Source organism: Astyanax mexicanus, chromosome 7 (genome assembly GCF_023375975.1).
Source record: "Astyanax mexicanus isolate ESR-SI-001 chromosome 7, AstMex3_surface, whole genome shotgun sequence".
Taxonomy (NCBI): domain Eukaryota; kingdom Metazoa; phylum Chordata; class Actinopteri; order Characiformes; family Acestrorhamphidae; genus Astyanax; species Astyanax mexicanus.
Window position 1 is genome coordinate 32,285,832 of NC_064414.1, and position 13,850 is coordinate 32,299,681.

At 37.4% G+C, this 13,850-nt stretch overlaps 1 protein-coding gene across 1 annotated transcript in view; it reads left to right on the forward strand.

Moving 5' to 3' along the window:
• The window catches only part of loxl4 (lysyl oxidase-like 4), a 28,612-nt gene extending 15,568 nt beyond the window's left edge, over window positions 1-13,044 (forward strand). Inside the window, exons 8-15 of the mRNA XM_022684806.2 lie at window positions 2,915-3,069; window positions 4,074-4,241; window positions 5,756-5,918; window positions 6,655-6,898; window positions 8,636-8,751; window positions 8,866-9,002; window positions 10,777-10,888; window positions 10,988-13,044. Coding sequence (XP_022540527.1) covers window positions 2,915-3,069; window positions 4,074-4,241; window positions 5,756-5,918; window positions 6,655-6,898; window positions 8,636-8,751; window positions 8,866-9,002; window positions 10,777-10,888; window positions 10,988-11,058 — 1,166 coding nt within the window. The 3' untranslated portion in view covers window positions 11,059-13,044. The remainder of the gene's footprint in view (window positions 1-2,914; window positions 3,070-4,073; window positions 4,242-5,755; window positions 5,919-6,654; window positions 6,899-8,635; window positions 8,752-8,865; window positions 9,003-10,776; window positions 10,889-10,987) is intronic.
• Window positions 13,045-13,850: the final 806 nt, after the last annotated feature.

The following is a 13,850-nucleotide window of genomic DNA, read 5'->3' on the forward strand; positions in this document are numbered from 1 at the left end:
TGTTTAAACTCATTGATGAACATAGAATGATCTTTTGATTTATCTCCTGAATAAACAAATGCCATGTTTCTGGCATTTTAAAAAAAGGCTTTTGCTGTCTGGTCGCTAAGTGTAGGCCTTGCTGTTACAGCTATGTTTGTGTTTCCGCTTTCTGAAGTTTTAAGCCCAGCAGCTTTGCTAAAGAACTGGGGATCAAAAGCGATTTCCATTCTTCCATTTTACCATAGCACACTTTAGACATTTTATAGCCATGTATAATTTTCCAAGTGCAGCTTAGGCCACAAAACATATACTGAGTGAAAACAGGGCATAAATTAGCTTTCAGATGATAGAACACGGCCATACGCTTTGAGACACTTATAATCCAACAAGCTGAGATCCAGAGCCCAGGCTGTGGTCAGCAGAGGGAAAAGATGGCTTTTAATGTTGGTGTGTAGGTTATACAGAGTCTGTGTTCACGTGCGTGTCTTGTAGAACAGGGTTCCAACCGGTCAGAAGTGAGAGTGCTTAGGCAGGCATGTTCTTTCGTGCATGCATGTCTGAAAACTGCCAAATTCCTGTCACAACTGCCATTGAAGATCAGTAAAGCCTATCACATTCTTACATCTATCTGATGTCTGATTGCACAGAGCATGATAATACTGCTTGTCTTTGAGTGGCACCAAAAAGCAACACTCTGTAGAAAGCTTTCCTAAAGCCAGAACTCCCAGCTGGATGAAAGTGATAGTATCTCTGATGGTGTCTTTAGATGACTTGCTGTGGCAGCTGACTAGTTTTACATCTGTGAGGTCATTTAGGGAACAGACACTTCGACCAAGTGTACTGTTAAAATGTAAAAAAAAAAAAAAAGAAGATCACGTGGATTTGCTCATTCTACCTAGAATAAAAGAGAACACTGTACATTTAAATTGGTCCTGGCATGTAGATCTATGGTGTTATAGTCTTTATGCTGTCCTATTATAATTCCTATTATTCTTTCTTTTTATCTGTTTCATTTGGCTCAGACATACAGGATTTCTATAGTAATGTAATCTGTTTTTTTTAATACTAATATAGTCAAGCCTTTAATGGCAAAAAAACAACCACCAATTTGAATTTATGTTGTTTAATTTTAGAAAGAGAGAGAAAAGCTATTTTTTTTTTCTAAAACCACAGTCTTGTGAAACTGTTCGGTACAGTATGTCACCAAAGACCAAAGTCACTCCCTTTCCACTGGCTGTTTTTTTAATGCCACTTCTGAAACCTATGGTTTCATTCAGTTTGCTTTCACTTGCCGATTTTTTAAGCACAATGACCGTCATCTTTGACTTTCTTACTTTTCTTTATCATTAAAAAGGTGATGCTCAGATGTGATGAGAGGAAACTGAGGTTAAATTGCATATCTGCTGCTTCTCTTGATCACATCATCAGATGCCAAAATTACAGGGACAATGCCCGAGTGTCTATTGCCTGTTTTAACCAATGGTATATTTCTGTCCCTATATGTAATTTACTCTATGAGGTATACATCCCCATGAAGCCTCAACCCTAAAACCAATCTCATGTGATTCCTTCAATAGTGGAATGGTTTCCCGGAACTCTGGCGAAACCGGGCGCTGGGCAGGTCTTCCTTTAGATAATGTGGTTATCGTGTTTGTCCCAGTAACTAAACACTCGGTGAAGATTTCAGTGGCCAGTTCGAAAATGGCCTTTTGATGACTTGTAGAATTTAACAAAACACGCCACACTGCAATTTAAGACAACCACTTTTTGTCCACAGCCACTCCTCCAACCTCCGAACAGCTTTTCCTCAGAATCGCCTGAGTAGAACTGAAAGATATGCAATGTGCGCAGTGTGACTTCTCTCACATTTGTGCTATTCATGCTCATTCTGAGAGCACTCTGAGATTTTTACCTTGGAAATCATGTGATGCCTTGCTGGCCCCAGTCCTCTGAAAGGGAGTCTGGCCACGTTTTTGCTGCGAGTAAACAAAGTAGGAAATGATCTGTGACTGCACTTTGAACGTTGTAGGCCTTATCTACACAGAGCTGGCAGACAGACCCAGCTGATACCTGCTGTCCGTGAGCTGCAGTTGTGATGGGGCAAGCACGTTTTATGCAAACGAGCCACGGCACAGAAACTGATCTTTGTCTTTTTCACTTGTTGGCAGCACTGCTCTCAATTCAATGCTAGGCTAATGGCTGTCTGAGCACAGGATTTAAACTCTCTGGCTCAGTGTCATCTCTTGGCTACACATGGAATGCACTTGAATGTTGAATTACATGTATTACAAAACTTCTCACCACCTTTTCTTAAGGAGCAATCTGTGGAAATAAATGCACAAGATACACAATTAAACTGATTTGAGATTGAGAGTCCAATTAGATCACACATTGCAGTTAACCCCCAGAGCAAATTTAGCCTTGGTTTTACAGATGTTTTCATTAATTGTGCCACTTTTCTCCATTTTTCAATGTTAAATATAATATATATTTTGAAGGAAAAACAATTACAAAAGTACAGGTTTAAAATATTGATTGCACATATTTTTATTTTTAATACTTTCAAAGCACAATGCATCTACCTTAGCAGTGCTACTGTTCTGATAATGAATTTACTTCAGCAGTGCTAGTTAGCCATATATTTACCTCAGTATAGCTATTCTACACAAATCTACATCAATAATGCTATTTTAGTAATACAATAATATTCTCAGAAGTGCTTCTATAAACATACATTTACTTAATGCTACTCAAATCTTTGAGTTGAAATCTACACAGGGAAAACCTCGAATTACGATTTCATTATGTTGCATACAATTTCATTTTTCAGAATATATGTAGTGAAAGCACTGTGTTATAGTTATAATAATAGTAATAATAGTTTTTGGAATGACTAAAAAAACACTACAAACTATCTTTATATATTTTTCAGGAACGGGTCCGATTCACATGAACTCAGTTCAGTGCACAGGAACAGAGCGCTCTATCCTGGATTGCTTCTTCCAAGAGGTCCAGCCCTGGACATTCAAACACACCCAAGATGCCTCTGTCAAATGTAACATTCCCAAGACAGGAGTGGAGACCACGGTTAGCCCATTTTTTAAATTCTGAAATCTGTGGCTTTAAAAAACATTATTATATTACCATGAATGACACAGCTGTTTTTGGAATAGTCAGAAAAGCAGTGTAATGGGGTACTATAATTAAAATGTGCTTCCACTGGTGCATACTGGGATAAGGAATCAGGCTTTATTAAAGGAAAACTCCAGTGTGAAAAGAACTTGTGGTGTAATGAAACATGATAATGAGTATGGACATTTGTTGAATAGTCTTACCTCTGTTCACCGGCAGCATTTTGAAACACAGCGCTTTTAGCAGACGCTCCCAACAGGCTTACAATGCTAGATATATACTTGCAACGAAAACGCTATATTTACACCATTAAGAAGCTCAAAGTAGCTCCACATTTCATTGGTAGAATTCTGAGGGCCCTGACATTTAAAACGAGACACTGAAAACTTTGAAAGTGTGCAGGTAGTTTATTAAAAAAGACTGTTTATACAAACAGTAACTTGAGGTAGTTTTCTGGGTGCTGCCATCTTGAAATTAAGTCATGTTAAGTCGACTGACAAGCACAGATTAATAGGTTGAATAGGGGAACATATTTTTACACCATTGTTAATGGTCTGAAAATAGCAATTTCTTTGCAAGGGTAACGCTTTGCCCCTATCGCTAGCGTTGTAAGCCTGTTGGGAGCATCAGCCGAAAAAAAAAACTGTATTCCCAAAGGCTGGGGCGAACTGAGGTGAGCTATTAAAACAAAATTTCATACTTGTTATCATGTTTCACACTACAACCCAAATCCATATCATACTGGAGTTCTTCAAATTAACAGTTACACACATTTTATAATATTAATTGCATGTCAATCAATGTGTGTTAATGCCAAAAGTGTTCCAAAAATATATGTATTAACCACTTAGGCAGAGTGTAGTAGCATTGGAAACAAAATACGTAATATATTATTTAATTTAGCTTCAGTAATTGTTTGATCTTAATCCATGATGGATTTGTGTTTCTGTGTGTGGCAGGTGAGGTTAGCAGGGGGCAGGGAGGCAGGAGAAGGTCGTGTGGAGGTGCTGATGGATGTGGGGGGCAGGAAACGTTGGGGAGCAGTGTGCAGTGAGAACTGGGGAATTAACGAGGCCATGGTGGTCTGCAGACAGCTGGGCTTTGGCTTCGCTGCACGAGCCCATCAGGTAAGACTGCACTTAGCACAGGCCACTGTTTAAGAATGCAGCACTTTCCACTATTCAGTGAATGTGTCACTTGTTCTATTTTCTCTAAACACTGCTGCAATTAAGTCTGTATGTTCTGTGTGTTGTTTGTGTGTGTGTGGGTGTGTGTGCATGCACACTGTGCATGTTTTGAAGGAAGGCTGCTTTTAAGCACGTAAACTTTATACAGTAGTTGTTCTTTGACGGTGTATGGGTGGGACTAGAGCACATACTGTAGATTGCGGGTAAATTGTGTTTTTATTACATAAAATGTGTATTTGGGAAGAGGCTTGGAAATATAGACTACAGGAAAACTGTGCCTGATGTACCATGAGCATTTATATACTTTAAGTTTTTATAAACATTACACTTCACTTAGTTAATTTATACATCCAAGAAGAGCTGTTTGTATAATGAGATTATGGAATTGGAAATTTAAATTTCAAATTAGACTATTCCTTCCAAATATAATTTTAGGCACTGACCCAAAAGTACTTAACTCTTTTACGTAGAAAATTATGCCATAGGGGCGGGTGATTTGGCCCTCAAATAATATCAGAATATTTAAGGATATTTTTGCATTATATATACATTTTGTGCATAGTGCATGAAAACATTTACCGTATTTTTCGCTCTATTTTCGCTTATTATAAGGCGCACTGTCAATAAATGTCTATTTTCTGGTCTATTTTTATACATAAGGCACACCGGATTATAAAGCGCATTTTATGCGACACTAGTAAGGAACAGGGGTGTCGCTTTGTTTTGCTGCTAATTCAGCAGGTCATGTAAAGCTAAGTAAGCAAGACTGTAATTCTTAAAAAAAACATTTCAGACCTGTATTGCTCTCCTGAAAACTGTTTGTTTGTGTGAGTAAAGCTCTTCTGTTCATGTACAGTAATCTTAGAGTTTCAGATTTGAAATAAAGCTGGACACTAACGGTTAGGCTAAAGGCTGATAAACTCACCTCTGAATGTTGAAAGAGCTTGCGCTGCGGTTAGCAGGTAATGGTAAAGCTGCTTCAGCAGTGCTAGCCGGGGTTAGCAGCAGGCTACAGGCTAATAATACTCACCTCTCAACGGCCAAAAAGCTTGCACTTACTGCTGTTAGCGGATAATGCTAATGCTGCTCCAGCAGTGCTCAAGCAGGGTTAGCAACAGGCTTGTGCTTAGTGCATTTATTGGGTAAAGCTAATTCTGCTGAAGAACTAAACTAAACTCCTGTATAACGCTGTACTTTAGCAGAGTGGCTTTACTGCTTCTTAATACCTGACTGGTAAAGTTCATATATAAGGCGCACCGGATTATAAGGCCCACTGATGATTTTTGAAAAACTTATATATAATATAATTTTACTATACAGTATGGCACAACCCTAGTATGCGGTACCAAACACACATACATAGTACTGGTAGTAACTGAATAATAGCATTCATTAATTTTAATAAGTGCTATCTATAATCTATAAGCATGCTCACAGTGCCTTCTTGTACACAGGACACATATTACTGGCAGGGAGATCCTAATGCTCAGGAGGTGCTGTTGAGTGGATCTCACTGTGTAGGAACTGAACTGTCCATCCAGCAATGCCGTCGCAACAACCATATCCACTGCCCACGTGGAGGAGGAGCGAAAGCAGCTGGAGTCACCTGTTCTGAGAGTGAGTGCTGGTTACACAGTGTCTTTCTAAGTGATTTCTTTCATATAGTCTTTGCTACCATTTTCTAGAAGAAAAAAAAATGCTTGGGCCCCTATTATCTAGACAAATTTGTAATAGTTCAGACAGACAGATTTTTGCAAATCAGATCCAATGTAATCAAAATGCCATTGTAAGTGTCAGTCTGAGCTCTCTGTACAAATTATATTTTAACGTGACATTTATATCCCTTACAATGAGCCATAATAGTGAAGGGGACCAAGAAAAGGATCAGATTAGTTTCTATTGCTGGTTGTGACGTCTGGAGAGGCAAATCCGATCTAATCGCTTGCACATACATGTAACAGTGCGGACAGTCTGATTTGGAAAAAAAAAAAAAAACAGTTTGCATGTTGTCTGACCTGATTTCTTCTTTTAATTCTTTACGTCAGATTCAGAAGCATGCTAAATTTTAACTTTTAAAAATCTATATTTTTTTATTTAGATCTGTTTATTTAAGATGTACATAAAGATGAACATAAATGTGCATTGCTATATCTGTGGTTTTGACTTATAATGATTTCATGTTGCTGCTGTTTTGTGTTTTGGGTAAGAAGGGTTATTCTCTCTCAGAACCCTCTTTTGGCAGCAACCCAATCTCACATTTTTTTTTCTTATTAAATCTTTAATGTTTTTACAGTAAAAAATATCATATCAATTTTATATTCACTGTCTTTGTCCATTGCCCTCCCTGCTCTAGCTGCCCCTGATCTGGTGGTGGACTCCCAGCTGGTGCAGGAAACGGCATATCTGGAAGATCGGCCACTTCACCTGCTCACCTGTGCTCATGAAGAGAACTGCCTGTCCTCCTCAGCCAGACGCATGAACTGGCCATACGGCCACCGCCGCCTCCTACGTTTCTCCTCCCGTATCATGAACATGGGAAGGGCTGACTTCCGGCCACGTGCTACACGAGAGTCCTGGACCTGGCACCAGTGCCACAGGTGAGTCACCGCAACCACACCTAGAGGGCCTCTTAAAAAATGGCTTAATGCTTTCGTTTTCTTTATGTGGTCATGGATTTTTAAGGTAATGAATTTTTGATGCTAAATTGGAGGGTGTTACACAATGTTGTGTTAGGCCCCTGGATGTCATGAACAATATTATGATAAAAGCTGAACTAGTAAAACAAGGTTAAGCCTGTTAATTCATGTTGGCCACAAATGCTCATTGCTGAGTGTTTGAGTCACTCATAGAACACCAGAGAAGGCAGCTTGCCAGTCTTAATTGTACCAAATATGAAACACTCTCACAAAGTTTGGGAATATGAAGTTTAATACCAACTCAGTCACATGTTTTTCTCGCATTGTGCCCTGAAAAAAAATTGCAAAGTTGCAAGGCTTTTTAAAAACCTGTTATGGGGAGCAAGCGAAGTTGTTGTTTCAAAAATAAGATGAATTCTTTGGCCAAATCTACGCCCTCCAACAACTGAAAATAGTTGCTAAAAACACATTCTGTGGGAACAAGGAAGACTGTTGTGGAGAATGTGGAGTCCTGGGCTGTACTTTCTTCATTAGTCTCTTAAATCAACAGCATGAAGGTTTGCATTTCAAAGCAGGTCATTCAGACCTAAATAAACAGCATTGCAAACATGACCCCACTCAGACAGCAACAGCTTTCTGTAAGGGCTGTTACTGGGGAGGCCAACACCTTCATGCTGAAGCAGTGAGGTCACTGAGTGGCGTGTCATAGAAACTCACTGTTCTCCCCTCATTCACAACAGAAATGTACTAAACTGCAAGCTAAGGTGTTTTATACTTCTTTATCCATTAACCCCTTAAACTGCAGGCTTAGTCTTCAGGTGACCTTAACATTACATTTTTATTAGGCATGCATAAATATAGGGAAAAGGCTGACTAAAATTATACTAAGCAATGATGTTTTCTTTGACATGCAAGACAAAAAAATATTTTTAGGCGAGAGAATTTATGCAATGGTGGAAAAAGTGTTAAAAAGTAATTAAAAAAAGAAAGTATTTAGTATTATTTATTATTCAGCCTTTGGCCAAAGGTTTTATTTTGTTTGGTTTCGGTTTTGGCCAAAAATGTCCATTTCGGTTTATACTAATTTCTGCACTACAAAAAACTAAATCTTAGCAAGTGCATTTTAAAATTATTATTATAAAAATTTCAAGGAAATAAATCTTATTTTCTCTCCGATAAGAGACATTTTGTCTTATCAAGCATTGTGAGTGTAAGATTATTTAGCTTATTTTTGGAATAATGATCTTAATCAGTCTTACTTAGAATTTTCAACTTATGTTAAGCAGTTTAAACTCAGAATTAGCAAAAAAAATCACCAGTCAGGTAATTATGGTTCCTAATTATGGTTATGTGATTTTTGCTTCAAGTATTGCTAATTAATTTTAGGATTTTGAGATTACTTATTTTAAGAAAAAATTGCTTACCCCCTTGGCTGGTTTGTTCGCTTAATATAAGTCTCAATTTGCATATATTTTGGATACTTTTGGATTTCCTGCAGTGTTCCATAAATTAATTGGTATAAATGTATATGTACTGCAAGTTTTGGGGTTAAAAGAAAGAAGAATAAACATCTGAAGCGCCCACAAGTCCTAGGTGTTAAAGAGGTTAAATTAAATCTGTTACTTGACATACAATAAGGGAGGACATATTGTGCAGTAATCCTTAGTGACAAAGATTGATTTGATTGTGTATTCACAGGCACTACCACAGCATTGAAGTGTTCACACACTATGACCTTCTCACGCTGAATGGAACCAGAGTGGCAGAGGGACACAAAGCCAGCTTCTGTCTGGAGGACACATACTGCCCTGAAGGTAAAAGCTGGTTAAGAATTTGTCTTGTGTAACAGAGAAACAGTGATGCGGGAATCATATTTCAGCGCTGACAAGATCAACCACTGTTTCTTCTGTCTTGATTTGTTTTTTTAGGACTTCATAAACGCTTCTCCTGTTACAACTATGGAGATCAGGGAATTTCTGTTGGTTGCTGGGACACTTATCGTCATGATATTGACTGCCAGTGGGTCGATATCACGGATATTAGACCAGGAGATTATATATTTCAGGTAGGTTTGCTTGATTTACAGTGTAGAGAATATATTTACAGTACGGTGTATTCTTTGCTGTTTTTTTTGTGCAGAGCTGTTTGAAGTAAACAAGGTTTCTAATTTTCCAAAAACAGCATTCAAGCTATTTTCAGGAGAATAAGGGTTTCACAACTCCAGAGTTAAAATTCAGTGATGATTGTAGAGCCTGTGAAAGTAGACCTCCTCCTCTCATGGTGCCATCACAGCAGGAATTTTAAACACTGTCGCTCTGTCATTAACTTAGTTACATGTTAATCATGCAAATCATTGTGGGCACCCCATCAAAGTCAGCACTTTCAAGCTTAGGTCTGTTTTACTCTTAATAGGCCTCATTCGATGCACTATGAAATCTCAAAGAGCCACCTTGGGCCAGATTTTTTTAGGCTTCCCAGCTGTAAAAGATGGGTTAATGGGGAGCTATGTTTTAATTACAGTGTACTTACCTACATGCCTTGACCATTTTACAGATTTATTTTCTTGAAAAGTCTCCATGATAGAGCACATATATTTTAGGCATGTTTTTCATATACTAATTACAAACCGGCATCATGCTGTAGCTATTCGTGGTGATTACCACACGGTGTTGTGGTAATGCTTAAAAGTCAGGGATCCCATATGATCGTATGCATCTATATAGGGACCAATACCAACCAATCCAAACAAAGACACTGCAGACTCATCTGCTGTGGCAGCAAACTGTGGGTTCAGTAGAGCTTAGAGGGTGCAGATGATTCATGCCTGAATCTCTAGGAAACTCTGGTGAACTTTTTCCTCGAACCACTTGTTTTAATTACATAGCTAAATTCCAAAAATAAGCAAACCTAAACATTACCTATTGGGCGAGCAGAAAACACTCTATTAGACAGAGTTAACTGGGCACAGTGGAGTTTACTCTACACTTTTTTTTTTTACTCTGAGACACATTCCAATGCCAGCAAAGACCAGTTTCACAGTGAAAATTGAAAGGCATTTGCTATAATTTGACAAAGCGAAAAACTCTGGTTCACACGACCATACCTTTAGTTTTTTTTTCTGTTATTTTTGAACTGGTGCAACCCATATTTAAAATGGGTGTAGGTGCCTTTATGAGAGCTGTTAAATCGTGTTCCCTAGCTATTATAAACAACAGAACTGTAGCAGCTATTAAATAAAGTTAAATATAAAATTTGATTTAATTTCATTAACATCCAAATTGTTATGCTTTTTCACTTTTTACGAGCACAAACTTTTGTTGATTACCCCACACATTGCAAAATTAAATCTGTTGTAAATTCATAAATTTTGATATTTTGATATTAGAGTTCAAGTACACAGTGCATAAAACCTTATTGCTCTTGTTAAGGTGTTTTTTCCACAAGACTATAGATATACTAAGCTTAGTAGGCTGATGCAGTTTTGTGTGCATAGAGTTTGCAACAGTGTTAAAATATTATTTGTTTTCTTTTGATTAATAACATCAATCCAAACAACTTTCGATTAAACACCTACGCATACTAGTAGGCATCATCCTGTCAGTTCATCATCTTGTTTGAACCCACAGATTGCCGTTGCTGATATAATAATTGTTAGTATTATTAAATGGGCCAAATGTACTTGGGTGAGAAAATCGTTACATTTCCATACATTCTTGCCTTCTGCTTTGGAGAGACACATATTGTTTTGTATTGCTAACAATTAACTAGCCACTGTTTTACATTCTCTCCTTATGAACAGATATTTGACTAAAATTCCTTTTACCACTTTTTTATTACAGGTTGAAGTAAACCCTTCATTGGACATGGCTGAGTCTGATTTTCTGAATAATGTAATGCGCTGTAGATGCAGATACGATGGCCACAGAGTCTTCATGTATGGCTGTCACACAGGTAGGGGCCCTATCATTCAACACCCACAGAGACAAACCGTTTACAGCATTATTTAGAATACTCCTCACTTAAATATTGTTGTGTTTTTCCTGTGCACAGGAGATGCCTACAGTGCAGAGGTTGAAGATTTGTTTGAGCACCAACGGCAGATCACCAACAACTTTATCTGAGCTTTATCTTGAGTGAGGAGTGAGAACAGCATGTACTGGGGTGGTTCCTGGAAACATGGCCACCAACACTATGGACTTTGAGGAGAATCTCCTCTTTACTGGCCACAAACCAACTATCAACTGGACAACAGAACTCAGAACAAACAGAAACGGAGGAGGAAACTTACAGGAGACGAGGCTGTGTTTCATTACTGTTTCCAACACGCCCTCATAGACTTCCACTTATGACTCAGAGGTGCTCATGACCAATATCACGCTGATGGCTACTTCAAGAAAGGGTGAGGAAGTTACAGTGAGGGAGGACAGTTTTCAGAGAGCACACAGATTTAATAACGCAAATAAGCAAAGCAGCATAAAATGGAAAGCAAATTAATGACATGTTAAGCTGCTTTGTTGCTATTGTTTCTTTTAAACATCTGCGCCAGTCATCAAATTTCAGTGCGTTTTGGGAAAGTTGTTGCTGTACACTATAGTGATGTTGACTAAATCTAATCCTCCAAACGGTCATATAAGAAACATCAACAGAGCTGATAAAGGAGTAGAACTGCCCTCAAACTGGCAGCAGTGTCAGTGAGAGCATGTTTAAAACAGAAATGGAACAGGACCAAACTCTACTAGTGAGTGGACAGACAGAGAAAAGAAAATGGCATGAGATGTAGGAGCTACATAGGCACCTTACTGTCTGACTAAAAGTTAAAAGTATTAATGCCATTAGGCCAATTATTAGATTTATTTATTTTTGGTTGAAACATTGAGTGCAAGTAATTGTACCTCTGCATGAAATGTGAATTTTTATTTTTATTTTTTTGTTTAAACAGTTCAACAAAATCTTTACTAACCCCACTTATTTACATATTATTTTCCAAATATGTTTACTTTACAGACTTTCCAGCTCAGACATTTTTTTATTAGCATAGATTCAGTTTTGTACTTTGAGTGATGCACTTTATGGACCATCAGTATTCTCTTGGATATTACTAGGGATGCACTGAAATTAAATTTCTTCCACTTTTTTCACCAATAAATAAAATAAATAGCCTAATGTATATTTGCCCTTAACATTTTAATATGCCAGTAGAGATACCAACAAATGACAACAAACATTTACCTCAGCAGTGCTATTATAATCATACATTTAACTCAGCAGCACAAATATTTGGTGCATCCCTTGAAATTACCTAACTATCACCAGGGATCAGTTTGGGAAACCTTTATTTCTTTCTTTTTTGTCTTATTCAGTATTCAGTATTTATCCCCTTATAGTTCTTCCTTTCATTGTGGTAACTTATATCCTGCAGTTTAAAACCTGTTCCTGAAGTGGTTATAGATTACAGTATACATTGTACAGTACATGCTAGAGATTAATTTATTTTAAACTTTATTAAACTAATGTTATTTTTAAATGGAGGAAAGGTTATATTAATAGTAATCTTTGAATTAAGTTAGCATATATAATAAACAGCTGGTGTTTTAATTCTAAAGCATCTTGACTTTTTGGGGAGCTTTAACTCAGGCAGCAGCTTTGTTTTTAGCTGGTGAAAAACAGTCCCACTTGTAAAAGAACCAGTTACAGCAATGCTAGAAACAGAATAAAAACTTTAATTATGGGATCTGCATACAACTATACTGCCGGCAACTCTGTATTAAAGAGGAGAGGCCTGGATGGAGGACAACAAAGTGCGTCTGGATTTGCTGAGGCTCAGAAGAGCAGCAGCTAAAGCCTGACTCTGGCCTGTAACAAAGACCGCAAGTTTGACCTTAATGAAAGACAACTTGGTGGAAGGGAAAAATATTTATTTTTAATTTTGTTAGCAATAGCTTTATTCTGTATTGATGAGTACTGTATTCTTGTCTCATAGCGCTATAATGTATCAATTTAGGTACTTTATTCACTGTACATCATGGCTGTAACAGCAATTCATGTGCATTATATGAGTTGACCTGTATTTTTTTTCTACTATGAATCCTTGGCTTTTTTGTTGCTTTTCTTTTATGGTCTTTTAACTGCAGCCACTAACTGTGGAACCCTTTTTTTTCTTTAATTATAACATGCAATTGTCATTTCAACAACATTTTAAAGTGGCCTTAAAGACAGGTATCCAGGGATTTGCAGTTGATTTAACTTTATGCACCAGTTATTACCAGCTTGTTTTAATCAAAATCTGTGACAACACCTCTATAATGTGCCCACCCTATTTCCTTAGCAACAAAATCCAACTGCAAAAAAGTAGCCATGCAATACCATAACATGCAGCAGCTACACTGCAAAATAAAGGTGCTTTGAATGGCTTTTTGAGTGATGCCATGGACAAAAAACCTTTGGTTCCATTAAGACGAGAATATAAGGAATCTTTTTAAAGGTGCATTTTTATTACAGGGTTTTAATGGAACTTAAAGTGGATCTTCTGTGGCATAGTTTGAAAAACCTTTATTTTTAAGTGTGATATTTAAAAGCAGTTTTCATGTTTTACAAGTTTCTTCTACAGTATGATGTGAGATAACTTATTTTCTTGCTGTACTATTTACAGTGGTCTCTAGTGCTGGAGGTTTCATTTTCTTGATGTTAAGTGTATGTGCTTTTTTATGTACTCTAAATTAATGATTTTTTTTAATTATTATTACAGCTGATATTAATCAGCGAAATCATCACAACCCGTTAGTCCATACTCTATGGAATCTATGTAGAAGCTGTGTGAATTGGTGTATTACTTGGTGCTAACTATAAACTTTCCTGAAACTCTTTAATCAGCTGAGAGTCTAAACTGTAGCTCTTCTGTCCCACATGTTGTGCT